Source organism: Chelon labrosus, assembly GCF_963514085.1.
Source record: "Chelon labrosus genome assembly, chromosome: 22".
Lineage (NCBI taxonomy): Eukaryota > Metazoa > Chordata > Actinopteri > Mugiliformes > Mugilidae > Chelon > Chelon labrosus.
In genome coordinates this window covers 15,938,520-15,956,015 of record NC_140355.1, presented here as the reverse complement: position 1 = coordinate 15,956,015, position 17,496 = coordinate 15,938,520, and the positions used below count along the sequence as shown (strand labels likewise).

The window sequence follows — 17,496 nt, the reverse complement described above, 5'->3', positions numbered from 1 at the left end:
CAGATATCATTAATGTTTTAAACGTCAAATGTAATTTCGCTGCGCGTTGTTTACTCTTGACAAAATCCTTAGGCAGACGTGGCGTGTCTGTCTGTGTGTGTGAAAGCAAAGAAAAGCTTCCTATTTTAGAGGTTCTTGCATATTTTATCTCCCGAGTCCATCCCAACTATGGAAGGAGGCTGAGGAAGCTAAGAATACCTTCACTTTGGTGTGTCTCTGCCATGCAGTTCGTGTCTCAAAGGCGAGCTTAGGAAGGCAGCAAATCAAAAGAGAAAGGCGGCGTCTTTTTTTCCCCCCCTGGTTGTTCAAACCACAGGACTAATGTCGCGTGCACCATCTTATCTTGCAACCCCAAAACAAGAAGAGGAGGTCAGCAGCACATCTCATTCAAGCTCTGCATCCTCCGGGGCTTCAGCAGTTACTGTCTCCAGTCTGGGCATAGCAATTAAGGTTGGAAGCTCTGACTAAGCTGATGAGTGATAACATTATGCTACATGAATTCATCATGATGCAATTATTTTAGTTTTAGCTTCCACAAAGGCATTTTTTATCATTTTCACTAAATAATCTGCAGACTACTTTGTGGATTAAGAGATTAATTGTCAAGAAAATATTTTAACATAGCAAAAAAAATATCCTTTATACAGAGGTTGTCCATCACAGTGAAGATTCTGGCGATCTCATTACCTAGCTGAAGTTTTATTTCTTATTTTCCTACCTTCTAGGCGTCAAGCAATGTTAAGGGCTTTAACAGCCGAGTGAAAAATAAACTCACTGCAGGGGACCGGTTCAGATTAGAAGGCAACGCTGTTTGAATCGGAGAAATGCACTCATCCCCGTCGTAGCCTAGGGCGTGCACAGAGATAAAGTAAAAATGTTCTTTTGGTAAGTTTAGGAAAAGGTTTATCTAACCAGAATATTAGACTCCATGTTAACCTTGTGAAACATCACATCGGCATGGTTTTCAGTGAAAGGGGAAAACGTGCAGAGAGCATGAGAGACATATGCATAGTGCATGGCGGATGTTCCAATTTAATGAATCAATTAATCTTTTAATTAAAAACTGCGTACGCCCACAGTGTCTGTCCAACATATAAAAGGTTGCACTGTTCATTTCGTTGTGTTCTGTCGGTGCCCGCCACCTGCTGTTGCCTTCTGCCCTGCTGGTATTTTTACCCGGCGTTAGTAGATGAGCCCCGAGTTGGTAGCAGCTGGCTGTGCCAGGCACCTCACTCTCCCCTCTTTTCTAAGATGATTCACACTCTCCTTACAACCAGGCCAAACCGTGGCTAGAATGAGAAATCAGTGAGGCAGGCAGAGACAGAAGCAGAGGGAGGAACAAAACTGAGCCCAGCCACAGGAAACTATTAGCATAGTAATGAGCAGGACATCTATGAGGACAGTAGGTCACAAAGCACCTCCAACCACGGTCAATGCCACACCTGCATGCTGAAAAGGTATCATAGTAATCGCTCCAGGGCCTGGTTGAATGGGATTACATATTGGTACCACACAGCTCTGCAGTGAAGTCATTGTGAGGCAGAGGAACTAATAGAGTATAATGTTAGAACAATGACAGACAGCAGATGAAAATCCCTATTGGGCTTGAATGTCTTAGTCATGTGGGCCTCCTTCTCCTCAGTCCCAGTCATACACAGAGAGAGAGAAGGGAAGATGAGCTGGTTGCCATGAGAGTACGTGACACATGAAGTGATGGCAAATTATCCACAATGCTCCGGGGGTCAGCGGTGATGCTTGGTGACAAGGCAACAGACACGTGTCAAACCAGATCATGGGAAGTGTTAACAGGTCCTTGACTTACACACACAAGCACACCTTGAAATACACCAGCATACGCCAAGGTTTCCCAAAGAGCTTAATGGTCTGGTTATTTCTGCCTTTACTGGACAGTTTTGCAACCTGCCAGGAACAGAGGAGATTAAAGTAACCGAAAGTCTCATATTTTCCAAAGCTTTCTATGGACGTATGTGAACATAAAAAAACGAGAGTATAGCTGAATGTTTTGATGCTGACATGAGGACTTGGAATATGGTGTAGGAGTAGGAAAACAGGCTAAAAATACAGATTGTCCCGCTTTCTGCTATGACGCTTTCATGTTCTTGAACAGTCACTCGTTTCTGCGGTTTAGTTTAGCCTGATGAAATGAACGAGGAGCAAAAAAAAAAACTAAAATAAACACTGTGCCATTTCTCTACTGCTGGCAAAAAAAGAAATCAAACCAGACTTGTCCTTTTAAAAGTTCCTTATTCTACATTTAAAAACTGTTAGTCATTTGGGAAGTTATCTTATTTGGTTTCTTGTCAGTAAGATGAGTGTTAAATCTGCATAAAGACTTAAACCTGAGGTAACAACATGGTCACGACTGAGCATTTTATACGCCGTTTGAACTCAATCCAAATTTTATGCCATGACAGGTGGTAATTTGGGAGGTATTAGTTATCTTCAGCTCTATCGCTCAGCTCCACTTTTCCACAGTTCACTGTCACGCAAGCATATTGACAGAACACTCATTCGCCGTCTTTCAATCGGCCCCCGTCCGCCCCATTTGTGAACACGAAACGGGTTTTTCTTGCCCCCTCTCTTATTTTCCTCTGCGCGTCTGCCTGTGCTCAGAGGTACCACTTAAAGGGAGCTTTTTCCGTTCTAACAGCACTAACACCTTATTCACACCCACAGCTTGAGCGTGCTGCTCGCACATCTCGCACACCCCGTGCTCTATTTTCACGACAGCTCGTGGCGGAGCCGAGAAAAGATCGCACCATAACAAGTTAACATTTAACGATTTAATGAGGACTGAAGTTGTGGAGGAGACCGGACAAGAAGTGCAAATGCGGAGGCGGAGGTTGAGCGGCGTTGAAAGAGAAGGGAGAAGGATAGCGCGATCAATGAATGGGGCGGGAGGGTTAGATGGAATTGTACACTTTCTGCCTCATACAGCGGAGGAGTTCAGGCGCTTTGAATGTCAGATGTCACCATCACATGTCACCTAGAAGAGCAAAGATATTCATTACTGCTGCTGGCTAAAGAAGATGCTGGAATCTATGCAGTTACACAGAGCTGTGCTAAACCATTTACAATACCTCTACACATTTACTTTAAAATGATTTTAACTTGTATTTGTGTGCTGTTGTATTGCTGCCTTTTATATTGTTAAAGGGGAACTACTGTTTTTTTACAACCTGGACCTTATTTCTGGCATGAAATACGATCGTTTACTAACCCATATAACTTTGGTGTCATTTGTAGTTCTTCGGGAGCGACAGTCGGCTTGTTTACCTGTAATTTGCAAATTACAGGTAACTCCGGACTCAACTGGGAATAGCACTAACGTATCATAACAGAATATTGGTGAAATGAACAAGTTTTGTGGCAAATAATACGTTATTTAGACGCTGTGTTTCGGTGCCCCAGTCACTCCCACTATATGGATATATGCGGATGTAAGTATCCGACAAATGACACAAAAGTTATATGGGTGAGTAAACTGCCGTATTTTATGCCAGAAATAAGGTCCAGGTTGTAAAAAAAACAGTAGTTTCGCTTTAAACTGTCGATAATGTTTTAATCATCGGTGTGAAAGCAGATTCTTTAACACTGATCTTATGAATCTTACAAATAGTTTTCACCTCCACGTACTTGAATATCGCAGTGAGGTGTCAAATTTGTAAACTGTACCTGAGAAATGTTAGTATGTATAGTGAACTTCTTATTTAATTTTAGAGGTAGGCAGCTAAACATGGTCACAAACTGTAAAGAAGACTGGTTCTGTGTTATTGCAAGGTGTGACAGGGGCTACGAGGTTCATACGTATTGATTCACAGGAAAACAGGAATATTTTGATATCATATCCCTGTTTTGTTGTGCATTACAATCGAGAACTGCTGCAGTGCATTGGTGTTATCCGACACTGCTTCTTTTTTTTTCTATATTGTATTATGAGACTATTAGCCCGCTACAGGATGATGAGTTATCTTAGTATAATGCAAGTGACAGCTCTGCTGATGGGCTTCTCAAGTTATTTACATTCACTTCTACTGCTGTGCCCTTTTATGCTCAAGGTTCATCTCTGTGATAATCCACACTGTAATTACTGGGATGATTTCCTTTATGTCCCTCTGTGCTCTCCACTCCTGTTCCTGTATGCTGTCCAGTATTTTTATTTATTTTTTTTACATTCTTTGTTTTCCTTTGTCTGCCTGTCTGTGTTGCAGAGATCTGTCTGCTTACCAAGGGCAGACGAACGGCGAGTGTGCGTGCAGACACCTACTGTCGACTCTTCTCCCTCTCTGTCGACCACTTTAACGAGGTGCTAGAAGAGTACCCCATGATGCGACGTGCTTTTGAAACTGTTGCCATAGATCGACTGGACCGCATCGGTAAGACCTTCATCTACCTGTCCTGTCTGATTGGTCGAATCTCTTGCTTGTCATCGTGCCTTGTTGTCTTGTCTTTATCAGTATTTGTTTGCCTCCCTATTTCACAAAAGCATTGTGTCTGCCATCTTGTGCTGCATGACCTGTATGCTATCTTCCTTTTTTTTTTTATTTTTTTTTTTAACTTTAGTCTCTTTGTCTTAACTCACATTAAAGAAAATGTTGTTGTAACCAGCATTAATCCTTCTAAAGAACCAAAGTAGCGTTTTGTGGTTGGATTAACTGGAAGGCAGTGCATGTCGCTGTCCGGGAGGGAGTCAGGTCGCCCCCACGTTGGTTTGGTGTTGACCCCCCCACTGGATGCCAGCGAGTGGATGGAAGCTAACCTCACATGCATGTGTGTCTGGCCCTCTTTCCACTCATCTGCACTCCTGGGTATGAGCAGCACCCCGTCCAATATCAGAGTTCTCCAAATCAACCAGACACAAACCCCACCAAAAGAACGCAGCGGCAGGCGACAAGAAAGCTGTCGCATCAGGTCCAGCCCGGTTTACTGAAGCAGGACCTTGTATTGGTTGATTAAATCATTCTTTTATCATCAACAGAGAAATGTTTAAAGAGGAACTCGAACATGACAGATAAGAGTTGAAATAATGATAATAATTCAGATACCTGCAGACTTGGTAGGATTTAAAAAGGGGCACATGTATGTAACACAAACGGGGCAATAATTGGTTGTTTGACCCTAATGTCGCACATTCTCCCTGTCCTTTTTGTAAATGTGTTCAGTCTGCTCTAATACGATGTATTACTTTTAAATTATTAAAAAAAAACTGACAGAAATTACACACGTTTGATGTAGAGTAGAAGTTAGGCGCCCTTGATTTTCATTTAACATGAAGTAGGAACCAAAAGTAGGAAGAACGTGGTTGAAATTTCTCGAAGATGTTTCACCTCTCATCCAAAAGACTGGCGGGAGTCCATCTCTTGTATGGTTGTTGGGGTGAGACCTTAAAATTTGTGTCTGGGACATCAAATGGTCATAATAATCCTCATTAAACACTAAATATCTGTGAAGATCCTCAGTCATTCGGATCGTGCTTCAAGTATTTTGAAGTGGTTTCTCTTATCTAAAAAGGCTTCTTTGTCTCTAAACCGAGACTTTTTAACCTCTTGTGGAGTTGTTGAGTGCCGTTAGTGCCGTTTACCCTATTGTTGACCACAGCAATATGGTAATGATGCGTCTCAATGCATCAAGGAACGCAAAGAGCTGTACATCTGGGAAACAGGTAACAGAAGAAAATAACTTCTCAAGTCAAGACTCCAAACTGTCCAAACTTGGGATTCCCAGCAGTCTGTTCAGAAACAAAGAAGCTTTTTGGATGAGAGGTGCAACATATTCATAAACTTTAATACTAAGACATACGATGACCTGAATGAATAAAGGCTGTCACATGCTCCGCGAGAAGCTAGAAGTTTGTTCTCGCAGCCCTCGTTTGGGATTTCTCGCAGCTTGTTCTCGACACATCAACCGGCAGAACTTTTTTCTCGTGTGGTGTCCAACAACTATTCTGTGATTGGTCAGAAAATGGAAGAGGGCGTGGTTAATGCGGTAAAGCGGAAATGCTAGCTTCTGCTCTGTTAGCTCCCAGATGCTAATATTCGCAGAGATCGGCCTAATGTGTGTGGGCGCATGCTTAATGAACGGATCTGACGGAAACAGTCGTCAAAACGACTGCCCGACATCTGAAAATAATAAGAAAAGTGCCTCTCCCACATCTCCCACAATGCTTAGCGTGTGTGACGTATGCTGCAGTGGAGGGGGCCCATGAGGATTTCCCCAGAGTTCGCACTTGAGTTTCTCGTGAATTATAAATTACCTGGCTAGAACGAACTTTGTTCTTGTTCTCGCAGCCCTAGGAGCAAGAACAAATTTCTCGCTTCTTGCAGAGTATGTAACAAGCATAAGAATCTTCTCAGACATTTAGTGTACACACTGTAAGTGTGTTATGAGGATTATTTTGACCAGTTGATGTGTTTTACCATCAGATATTGCAGTATGACCCAAACCCTGAGTTGGCTAATCTCATTACGAATATTTACAGTGAACTCTTTACCCTACGTCTATGTTGTTACTACACCACAGTGAAGTATCTAAGGCCTACTAGAAATGTTCTAATTCCTTATATAACATCAAAGGATTATTACTGAGCTAGGCTTGAAATGATAAAGCGTTACTGCTCCAGATTTTCTTTTGAGGCGTCTAAAGGATTTGGTGCATTTATAGATTGATTATATAGTAATAATAATACGAAATAAGCCATAATGTTTGTTGATCTGTTTCCTTATTATATTAACCAGAAAACACTATCGCCTGTAGAAAACTAAGGATGAATTTGCATAATGATTGTGCCAATGTCGTCTCATATCAGTGGTTCCAGCTTGCAGTCTGTATCTACTTTTCTGTCGGTTTTAGTTGTTTTTTGGGTTTTTTTCTTTGCCATGGCTTTGTGTTTGTGTATTATTTTGCCCCAGACAGGCACATCAATATTTGCAAATTGCTTTGTAACCCAAGTGTTGACTCAACATTGAAATACTGTAGAGTCCAAATCAATCAGAATCCGACAACAGATGTGTGTCGCCCACCGAGACACGGTCTCCTCAGAATTACGTTCATATACAACTATACTTGGAACATTTTATATTTGTAGTATTTTAGCTTTTCAGTGCAACAAGCTCTACTCGGGCCAGCTAAGACATGCCTAAGATGTAGTTAACAAAAACTAGCTTGTTTGGTGGTTATGTTTAAATTTCACAATGCTTCATAAGACTGATTCCTAGTTTAATACAAAAAACATTAATCTCAGGCTATGAGCTACAAATTCATCCATACAGACTCCAGCATGCACACTTTTATGTCTAACTACTTTCTAACAAGCAGCAACCTCCAGGGCTGAGAAATGAGGCCAACATTTAAGCGCCAAAAACTGCAGTTCCTCAAATGACCACTTGAGGCTCAGTCTCCGACGTTAAATGTCCAACTTTACAGAAGAAATAAATACGTCAACATCCTGCTACATAAAGAAAACGTTTCATCTCTATAGATACATTACATTTTTATCCCAGCTATCATTTAAATTATATTATAAAGTTTATAGTTTAATTATATAGTTAAGGGCGGGGCTTCTTTGAGTGACAGGTGGGCGCCGGCCGAGGTTGCTAGCCATCTGCCTTGGCTTCATCCACCCATGTTTGCTGGCCTCATGCTTCACTTCTTGCCATTTTTTAATTACTCCTAATTTAGTCAGGCCCTGGCAAGATGGCGACTCCTCATGCCACCAACATTGAGCTTCAAAACTGCTCCCCAGAAAACCTATGGGAGCGTTCATCCACCTTTATATACAGTAGAGTCAAAGGTTTTAGCAAAATAAAGCCACGCCGACAACTTCTTTGATAAGGTGTCAGCTAGTTTGGAGTAGACATCTGGTTAACCTTCAGTAAGTGTGAAATAAGTTTGGCAACTGCCAGAGCTACCGATACTGAGCTTCAAAAATGCTCTTCAGAAATCCTATGGTTGATATCCCAGGCTTCATCTACCTTTTTATACAGCCAGTGCTTTCTATATTTGAAACATCTTTTGTGATTTAGTTGCATGTGAACGTAATTCACAGGGGACGAGGTTGGATTTATTTGGGGAATAGCACACTATTTAAAATAATAAAAATGTCCTTTGGTGAAGTGTATGTGTTTCACTGTGCCCTTCACAACATACTGTATGCCCTATGACCTAACCAATCCTAATCTACATTTGCCCTTTTTCACTAAGTTAGCTTTTCACTAAGTGTTGGAAAATGATAGCTGCCCACTCTCTCAGAGTGGTACAGGTTCAATCCATCCTTTCAGACTAACCATGAATGGGGGTTTTGTCTCATACGAGGGAAAATACTTTGTCATGATCCGTGCTGGTTGTATCGTTTCTATATTTGAACTGCATTTGGTTACATGCTTGTCTTGCTCTAAAAAAAACGAAAGAAAAAAGTAACCATGCTTTGAAACCAATAACGTGTTGCACATTTGACATTATCTTTTATCTATCTAAAAATTATTTGACCAGGAGTCCGTCTTGAGACGAGCACATCTCGTTTTCAAGAGTGTCCTGGCCGACGAGTAGGCATCAGGTAAACACTTTATTCCAATTCCAGTACTCGAACAGGGGCAAATTGACCTATTAGGGCTTGCTAAATGGATCCGGTCTCAAATTCATCCTCCAAGAGTTTGACCTCTTGCTGAAGGCTACACTGACTGTTTAATTCCTGCATCAGTGACACATAACTCACCCACACTAGTCCAGATGTTTTGATGGACACATTCAAAATGTCAACAACTGAGACAATCAACGAAACAAAAAGATCTCATTCAGTGTCACATGCCATGTTTATTTTGAAACAGAGTCTTCCACAGAATAATCGACTGGATTATGAACACATACTCAGCTCTGTTGGTGTGACATTTTTAATCTTTGAATTTTTTGTTCAAAGTGCATTCACAAGTAAAGTCATGTCTGCAGATTAGTAAAAACTTTACTAATGCAATGCCACACACAGTTTTTGTCACATGCCGAGGTCTCATTTCATTATTTATTCATGTTTTCACCAAGGGAAAGAGTTTGTTTCTGATTGTCTGACTTGAAATATGAAGTCTGTCTTTTGTGTAAATAACTTTGGAAACTGACAGCAATCATAAGAAATGCAGTTTCTACTGCCTCTACAGTCTACTGGCTTACAAATTTAAGTGTGGGTAAAACCCTAAACCCTAAAATATTTTAGCTATCCCTTCTACAACACGCTCTTTGAGTGAAGTGACAAAAAAAACGTATTATTCGTTTTCTATACAGGTTACAAGTCAGAATGAAGAATGTGTCTGAACCATGGACATGTTTAAAATGAGTGGACGCAGCCTCCAGGTCTGGAAAGTGAAGCTAATTGTAGACAGCAGGAACTTTCTTATGGTTTGTAGTACCCCTTTGTTGTAGTCTGCACTGTCAGAACTGAGAACAATCGTACGTCCGATGCTTTATGTTAAGGTTTAGCTCCAACTTCTGTGCACAAGAGGAACATTTGGACAAGTCACTGTAGACTTGAGGGACTACACGTAAGTGTACTGTACATTGATTGGTTAGCGCATGATAGAAACACCAAACTAAATGCAAACTTGGATTTTGTTCTTCTCTTGGAATGGACAAAATACAAACAAATACTCCTTTTGGATCCTCAGATTATTTTTTCATATACCGTAAGGCTTTTATCGGGACTGCAGTGGGATAGATACATTTTTCTTAACACTGAAGATGGACTTATCTAAAACGTTTCCAGCTCTAAATGTTTGACACAAAACAAAGACATAGACATACTGTGAGGTCCAGGCTTTAACAAGTCTATATGCGATGTTGTAAAATGCTATATTAATCGTTGGCGGGATATGTTAATTTAGATTGGTAGTTATTCCTGAAACAGTTAACTTCAAAGGCAACTAATGCAAAAGTGTCTTAAACCTGCGTTATTTTACCAGCAGGTACTGCAAAAACACTGTATAGACGTCTATAAGAATGTATTCATATATTTTAATAGTTTATTCTCCCAGTGTTCAGTACAGATTTGTATTTGTTCTGTAAATTATCATTATATTTAGAGTAAAAAGCACGATAAAGCAAGGTTTTCTTTAGGGCGTGGCTGCCTTGTGATTGATAAGTCGCTTCCATAAGTCGTTTCTCTAGTGCTACGTTTGTCCGTTTAAACACACTCAGTTTTAGCTCCAAAATCCAAGATGGCGGCGGACGACGCACCAAACTCAAGGCTTCAAAATTAACTTCATAAACCAATGGGTGAAGACATGGTCGCTACATCCACTTCTTTTATGCTGTCTATGGTCCGAACTTGTCTTTCAAAATCTTGTGTTGTTGTTCGTTTGTTTTGTTTTTTTCTTCGTTTTTTATGCAGTAATGCAGTCCTCATTATTTATATGGTGTTTGTTAACATCATGGTGTTGTGGGGATTTTTTTTTTGTTTGGTTGGTTGTTGTGTTGGTTGATTTATTTTCAGTTTTATGATGATTTTGTTCCGATTTGGGTAAATAATGGTAAATCAGGTTTATTTAAAGTTTAGTTTTGTTTGAGGGAAAAAAAAAAGATACCTTTCTTTACCCATGAGTTTTGGCTTTTGTTGCTGTTATTCTTGTTTTTTTCTTTTTGTTTGTAAGGTGTACCATTTATACAGTCTTTCCATCCAAGTTTCTATCTTGACTTGCAGTAGTAATGAACAGCCGAACATTAAACTAGTATAGGTTAACCTATTGTAAATGGTGTATACTTGTAAATTCTACCAGTGCTCACTGAAAAGACCTTCAGTTTTATATATGAAGCCATGATGCCGCCTAGGAAAGCACCAGATTTCAAGAAGTTGGTAAAGTGAAATGATTAGCTTCCCAAAATAACTTCAATGTATATGTGTATACAGCTCTAAAGGTCAGATAAACTTCTTGCTAAGTGTTTCTTTTGACCACACTTCCTGTCAAACCAGCGAACGCTCTGACATACATATATGTGTTGTCCTTCCAATCTCCAGAGATTAATCCTGTCACCTTTAAAAATGCAATGAACCGAGTCTTGTAAGTTAACAGTAGTCTTATAGTCAGTATGTGGTGCCTGTTTTAGCTCTTAACTCCCCGAACCCTGTAGCGATTGTTGCAGTCGACGTCAAACCGAGAGCTAGACTCCGAGAGAGGTGCTGCAAAAAGTGACATTAATCCATTTTCAGGAGCCACAGCAGCGATAGTTCTGTCTTATAGTTGAATGCATGGCTTACCGGCAGCCTTGAGGAGAAAGCCAGCCCAGCCAGCGCTGCTAAATGGTAAACTCTGTGCAGAAATCCTCTTCCCTCAAGGACAGGGCTTAATGATTGATTGACTGAGGCTAAAGCCTTCAGCACACTAAAAGTCCGCTCCGTCTTCTTTACCGACAACACTTCACAGCTTGTCGATACACAAGGTCAACAGTAATTACAGGAAACACATCCTCTAAAGACATTCGGACATGGTCACTCAAAGTAAATATGTTAAATAGATCCTTATTGTTGTCGTTCAAACGCGGCTGCTATTTCGACAAAAGATCAGTTTCAAGACATCTTTCATGCCATCATTGCCACTAAACATTTTACGACAGTTTAGCTCCCATCACTGCAGAAGGTGGTTGATGTTAAAAAAAAGCCATCTGTCAAGCGTATATTACCACGGTCCATGACTCGCAACAGTCTGGGAAAGAGTTTCCCTTTGGCTCACAATGTCCGTTATAATGCACAACTGGGGTACTTTTTAAAAACCAGTTGTTTAGTGTATTATAGGAATAGTGTGTTAATTTATTTTGGCAAACACTGAGTCAAACATAAGTGTATTTTGAAGATTTGAAATGAAATCTCAAGAAAATCCCATACAAATTCTAATGATGAGGATAAGAGAAGGAAAGTTTAGTTATATTTATATTTGCTATCCATCTCCAGTTAAGGTAGTATGTTAGGTAAAGGTAAAGTGGAAGTACTTAAAAAAACATATTAGCTGTCCTTGTGTTGTGTTGTAGATGAATTGTCAATGTGATTTAGAGCTTAGACTTAAGACATTTTAGTCTTCCTTCCAAAAAACTGTCCAGTAATGTGATGTGTGGGTACAACTCATAAGTATTCTTCTGTTTCACTGTCCACATCAGCACATTCACAGTCTACGCTATCACGTCACACTTTCAGTAATCTTTGTCTCCTTTTGTGTCCTTCACTCCTCTCAAACTGTGTATTTCCCATAATCATTACCATTAAATGTCCCTCATGTTTTTTTATTCAGTATAACAGTGCATAGAGGACATGAAAAGATGCAGCTTGTAAGATTGAAATCAGTGGAGCCAATTTAGCAGATCCGAGAAGATGTTTGATCTGGTGTTTGTGTTAGGAAGAGAAAAAAAAAGTGCATGCGCTAAACATATAAGCTGCATCTTTACTGTCCTGTTTCCTGCCCTTTTCCTGTGGTGTAGTCTAACCAAACTTTGCCATGGCTGTATGTGTTCACCTCTCTCGACTGCGTCCCAACAGGGAAGAAGAATTCCTTGCTGCTGCAGAAGTTCCAGAAGGATCTGAACGCCGGCGTTTTCAACACGCAGGAGAACGAGATATTGAAGCAGATTATCCGTCAGGACAGGGAGATGGTGATGATGGTGGACCGCAAGCAGTCGGTCACCGGGATGAACTCAACACCAATGTCAGGAAACTCCATCATTAACTCACCGGCTCAAGCGCCCTTCACTGCCTTCGGCACCAACCAGCTCCAGCAGTCCTCTGTTCCCCTGACCTACAGTGCTTCGGCTATTGCCAATGCCTCTGCTGCCCGCATGCTGCCAGCTGCTGCCGCCGCTGCTGCTGCTGCAGCACAGGGGATTTACCCAGCTCCTAGTCTTTCCCATGGCAACCTCAATTCCTCCTTAACCAACCCACAACAGCAAGGCGCAATCATGTCGCCCTGCTCCTTCACGGCTGCCATGTGTAGTCCGCCTGTGCAGACCCCTCTGGCTAGCCGGAGCTTCCAGTACGGCTCTCGCACAGCCTCCCAGCTGTCACTTATCCAGCAGCCCATTTCCCAGCCATCTCTACCCACACAGCAACAGCTTGCTCAGCAGCCTGCTGTCTCAGCTGCAGCTGCATCCTCTGCAGCGCAGCAGCAGCAGCAACAACAACAGCAGCAGCAGCAGCAGCAGCAGCCGTCACCTCAGCAGCAGCAGGTCCCTTCACCTCAGCGAGGAGACATACACAAGAGCACACAGGCTCTTCAGTCAGGCAGCTTGAGTCGAGATGTCCGACACTTATCGGCCTCCCAACCATCACTGCCACATGACACATCTCTGGGGCCCAGAGTGCATCCGGCCTCAGGAGACTCTCTGGCCTCCTTTGTGCCACCAACAGCGGCGGCAATCCAGGGAATGAGTCTACAGAGTGGCATCCGCACCACAGTGCCCCAGCGGGTCAATTTGTTCCGCCAGATGTCGTCAGGAGCGTTGCCCCCGGTGCGCTCGGCCGCAGCGGCGGCGGCGGCGGCGGCAGTTGCAGCAGCATCATCATCCTCAGCCCAGCACAGGGAATCCCCCGGATCTAGGAGAGATTCTGTCCTGAGCAGTACAGAGACTGAGCAAGACAAAATGCGTTTTGCATCAAATTTATGATCCCATTTTCCCCTTTCCCTTTCTTTTTTTAAACATGTTTGAATTCATTTTTAAAAAGAATGGAGTTAGAACAAAAGAGGTAAAAAATGAGGAACTTCAGCATTTTTTGTTTTTCTCCAATTTTCTTCTAAAGTAACCTCATAGAAATCCTGTATATATAAGCCCTTGTATTATATTTTAGACAATTTTGTCTCCCTAAACTTAAGAATGTATATTATACAGATACATCTCTCTTTTTCTTTTACACCATATATATGTATATGGTTGAATGGGTGCGCGAGTGTGTGTGTGTGTGATGCGTGCATGTGTGTAAAAAAAGAAAAAAAATTCCAACTACAATATTGGCAATGGCAATTTAAAACTGTAGTATAAACATGAGTCTTCCTTTCTGAGAAATATAAAGAATTATATATCATGTATGAAGTTTTTTATTTTTATTTTCTCTTCTTGCTTTCTTTTTTTTTTTTTTTTTTTTTTAACTGGAATGCATTGTGGATACTGACAATGACTTTTTTTTTTTTTTTTTTTTTTTTTTTAAACCAGAGGAGGAGGAAAATTATCTTCTCCTATTAAGCAGCTTTAGGCACCACTGTGGAACAACAAATGCAAGCGACTCTCGGCGAATAATCTCAAAAAGCACACACCCTCACGAAAAAAATTAAAAAATTAAAAAAAACGAATCTCCAACCAATTTACCGAAGCCTCGTTTCAGAACTCGACACAAATACTGTAACCAAGTATTACGTTGCTCCCGGCAACGAAAACACAGTCCGCTGAGCCGCTGTGGCACGCGCGGAGGCTCGCATACAAACCACGACAGTGTTATGGGTCCAAAAGGGAATAGACAATAGAAATGCTGCTTTCTTTGTTTTTATTTTTTGAGGAAAAAATGGCACGTGGAGGCAGATGTGGATGGATGCTGTTGTTTTTTTGTTTTTTTTTTCTATTTCTGATTTCAGATGGCTGAGATGTTACGTAATGTTGCTTAAAAAAAAATTCTGTGTATATTTATAATATTTATAAACTAAAGATTATCACCATTATGCAATAGACTGTGACATAAAGATTACCTATATGTGTGCTGTAAATAGTTTTGTAGATCTAGTATTTACAGATACTGTGTGGTGCATTCTCTATCATAACAATGTCTTACTTCTATCAGGAACCTGGATATCATCTATATGCGACAAAAGGTTAAGTGACAAAATACATTTGTTTCATAAGGGATAAAGAAACCTTAATGCGATAGCTAGCACTACGTGATGCTGAGAGAAGCCTGATTGAAGGACACTTATAATTCCTAGTCTTGGTCCTAGTATGGTTCAGCGTCATGCTATTGAAATCAATCTTTTCCTCACTTCCCAAAACTCCTTAAGGTCATTTTACAAATGATTCTTAAGAACTGTACGGCTTTAAGGTGGAAATAAGGCGCTTTAAACCACAGTTTAACTTTGCTCATCTGCTCCTTGAGTAAACCTGTACCGTACGCTGCCATTTCACGACTGTAGCCGAAGAGGCATGACATGTTTTAAGACGTACTGCATGTTTTAGGCTAAACGCATCACGTGTGCAGTAACTCAAGCGTGCAGCGGGACATTTCGGCCCGGTTTGTGCAACAGTCACGAACTTTAATCAGCGGATTTTGTGGACAACAGCACGATTTTTCCATATTTTTCGGATGAATTTGAAAATAATGCATTTTAATTGGCAGCATCCTCCATGCCTGCACCACTGACTCGAAAGGCAAACCGGGTTGTCACTTCAGTTTGCGAAATTAACTTGTATAAACGGATGCAAATTTTTAGCGTGGTATTTGTCCTCGTCTTCACACGCACTCCAAAAAAACTGGGGTTCGTGTTTCATGTTGCATTGCTCCTTTCTCTCCCTTTAACTCCAAGCAACAAAAAAAACCTTTGGGTGGGTTCGAGAAAAGATCATGATTCGGCTCAAAACATGCTTTTTAAAAACAGATGGTGCAGGCTGGAAAGTTACAAGCAACTGACGCACTATCAACGTCACACTCTGTGTCACAAAAAGAAAAAAAATAATAATAATTTCCTGTCCAAGGACATGAATCACTTGCATTTCATTCTCTGACTATTTCATTTAATCCCACGAGGCTGGACTGGACGTTTCCACCAGGAGGTGTTTTTGAGCTGCGGCAAGTGAGGAAAAAAGGGAAAGGCTGGGTTGCATTAAGGTTTCTGTCTCATGTAAATCCATTGTGTGGGCTTAGGTACTTTAGACTGACCTGGATTTTGAGGCGAGGAGGTAAGGTCAAACAAGAACACTGTGACTCCGTTAAAATCGAATAAGAGAATATGGTAATCTTAAAAATCTGATGACTACAGTGAGTCGTGGCTTACGGGTCCTTTCCCTGCATTTACAGAACATTGTGCTCAGGGCCTTGACAAAGTAGTCCGCTCTCAGTCTGTGTAGAGTCGCAGTTTTCACGGCGCCAAATATCCCGTCAGTTCAACGCGCCTAAGCCCGTTTGCGATACCGTTTTTAAAAGATTAACCAGTCTTCACTACAGATTGTGTCGATAGTGTACCAATACAGTCAACCCACCAAGTGTCATGAAAGCATGCGCTGTCACAAATACTTAAAAAAAAAAAAGAAAAAAAAGATACTATCTCAAAGATGTTAAATGTAATGTTAGATTATGTTTTTGTTCATCGTCTGTCTGCCTAGATGTTATCTGTGCGTGAACAGAAGCATTGACTTTTCACATGGACATTCTGAAGTATTTGTGCCTAAACTATAGCCATGTTCCATCCTTTGTTACGAGAGCGGGGGCTCGTCGCGTACGACGGGGGAAGGAAGCGGGGGCGGGGAAGGGGGCGGGGCGGGGCCACTTCTGCACACGACCGCGCATTCATACTTACTATACTCTTATGTGTTCTATGTCTCAGTGTTTTTAGACGAGAAAGGAGCAAGCAATGATGACGGCCAAATGTCTCAGTTTATCCGATTGGTCTCTTTACTTACAATGTGAACTTCTAGAGGCAGGATTTTCTAACATTCTCAGTCAAGCTATATAGAATATTTAAAGAGGTCATGTACAGTTTAAAAAAAAACAAACACATAAATGAAATAAAAGTGCAGCCTTTAGACATCCATACCATCACGCTCGATGAGACATTGTACAAATTCGGAGCACCTTTATACCTTTCTTTGTAGCTAGCCGCTGATGTTTGGGGTTGACTATTGATGCGTGGACGGAAACTGGCCAAAGCGAAACATTCTGAGTCATTGTCTTTGTTTTTAAATTGCACTTTCTGATTTCCTAATAAAAGAAGAAAAAAAGTAAAGGTATAGCTTCTTTCAGCTAGGATAGATGTTGAGTGAGTTAGCGAGGGAGCGTTATCCCCGAGAATTCGTGCTGCCCTGATCCTGTTTGAGGTTCTAAATGAGGAGGGGAGATGTTCCACTTACAACGAAGAGCGCTTAATCGTGAATATGCCATAGTGTATAGGAACTAGTACACAGTCAAGATGGATAGCAGCACTGTTGGTTTGTGCTGTTTTTGATACTTGCCTTTGGAGGGAGAGCTTCCCAACTATGTGCTTTTTTCACTATACCAATCGCAACTAACATACTGGAATGGGCATTAATGGTGATGTATAACACAAACTAACGAGCTTACATATTAGCAGTATAGAGACTCTCAACAAACCAGCACATATATTTGTATATTTCTTTGTTGTTTTGTTGGTTTGAGGGGAAACTAGAGATGCAAAAAGAACTGATAACGCCCAGAGAGGACAAACCGAGTGCTTCTTTGGTTTGGATGAACACAGGTTTCATATGTTTACTGATGATGTGCGCCGTGGAGAGAGGGGCAGAAGC

The 17,496-nt window shown here is 41.2% G+C and overlaps 1 protein-coding gene across 1 annotated transcript in view; it reads left to right on the top strand.

The window, feature by feature from the left end:
- Positions 1 to 13,644, top strand: part of hcn1 (hyperpolarization activated cyclic nucleotide-gated potassium channel 1) — a gene marked incomplete at its 3' end in the record, with an annotated part of 58,971 nt that extends 45,327 nt beyond the window's left edge. Inside the window, exons 7-8 of the mRNA XM_084572928.1 lie at positions 4,233 to 4,397; positions 12,524 to 13,644. Of these exons, the coding sequence (XP_084429054.1) occupies positions 4,233 to 4,397; positions 12,524 to 13,644 (1,286 nt within the window). The remainder of the gene's footprint in view (positions 1 to 4,232; positions 4,398 to 12,523) is intronic.
- Between the last annotated feature and the right edge of the window lie 3,852 nt (positions 13,645 to 17,496).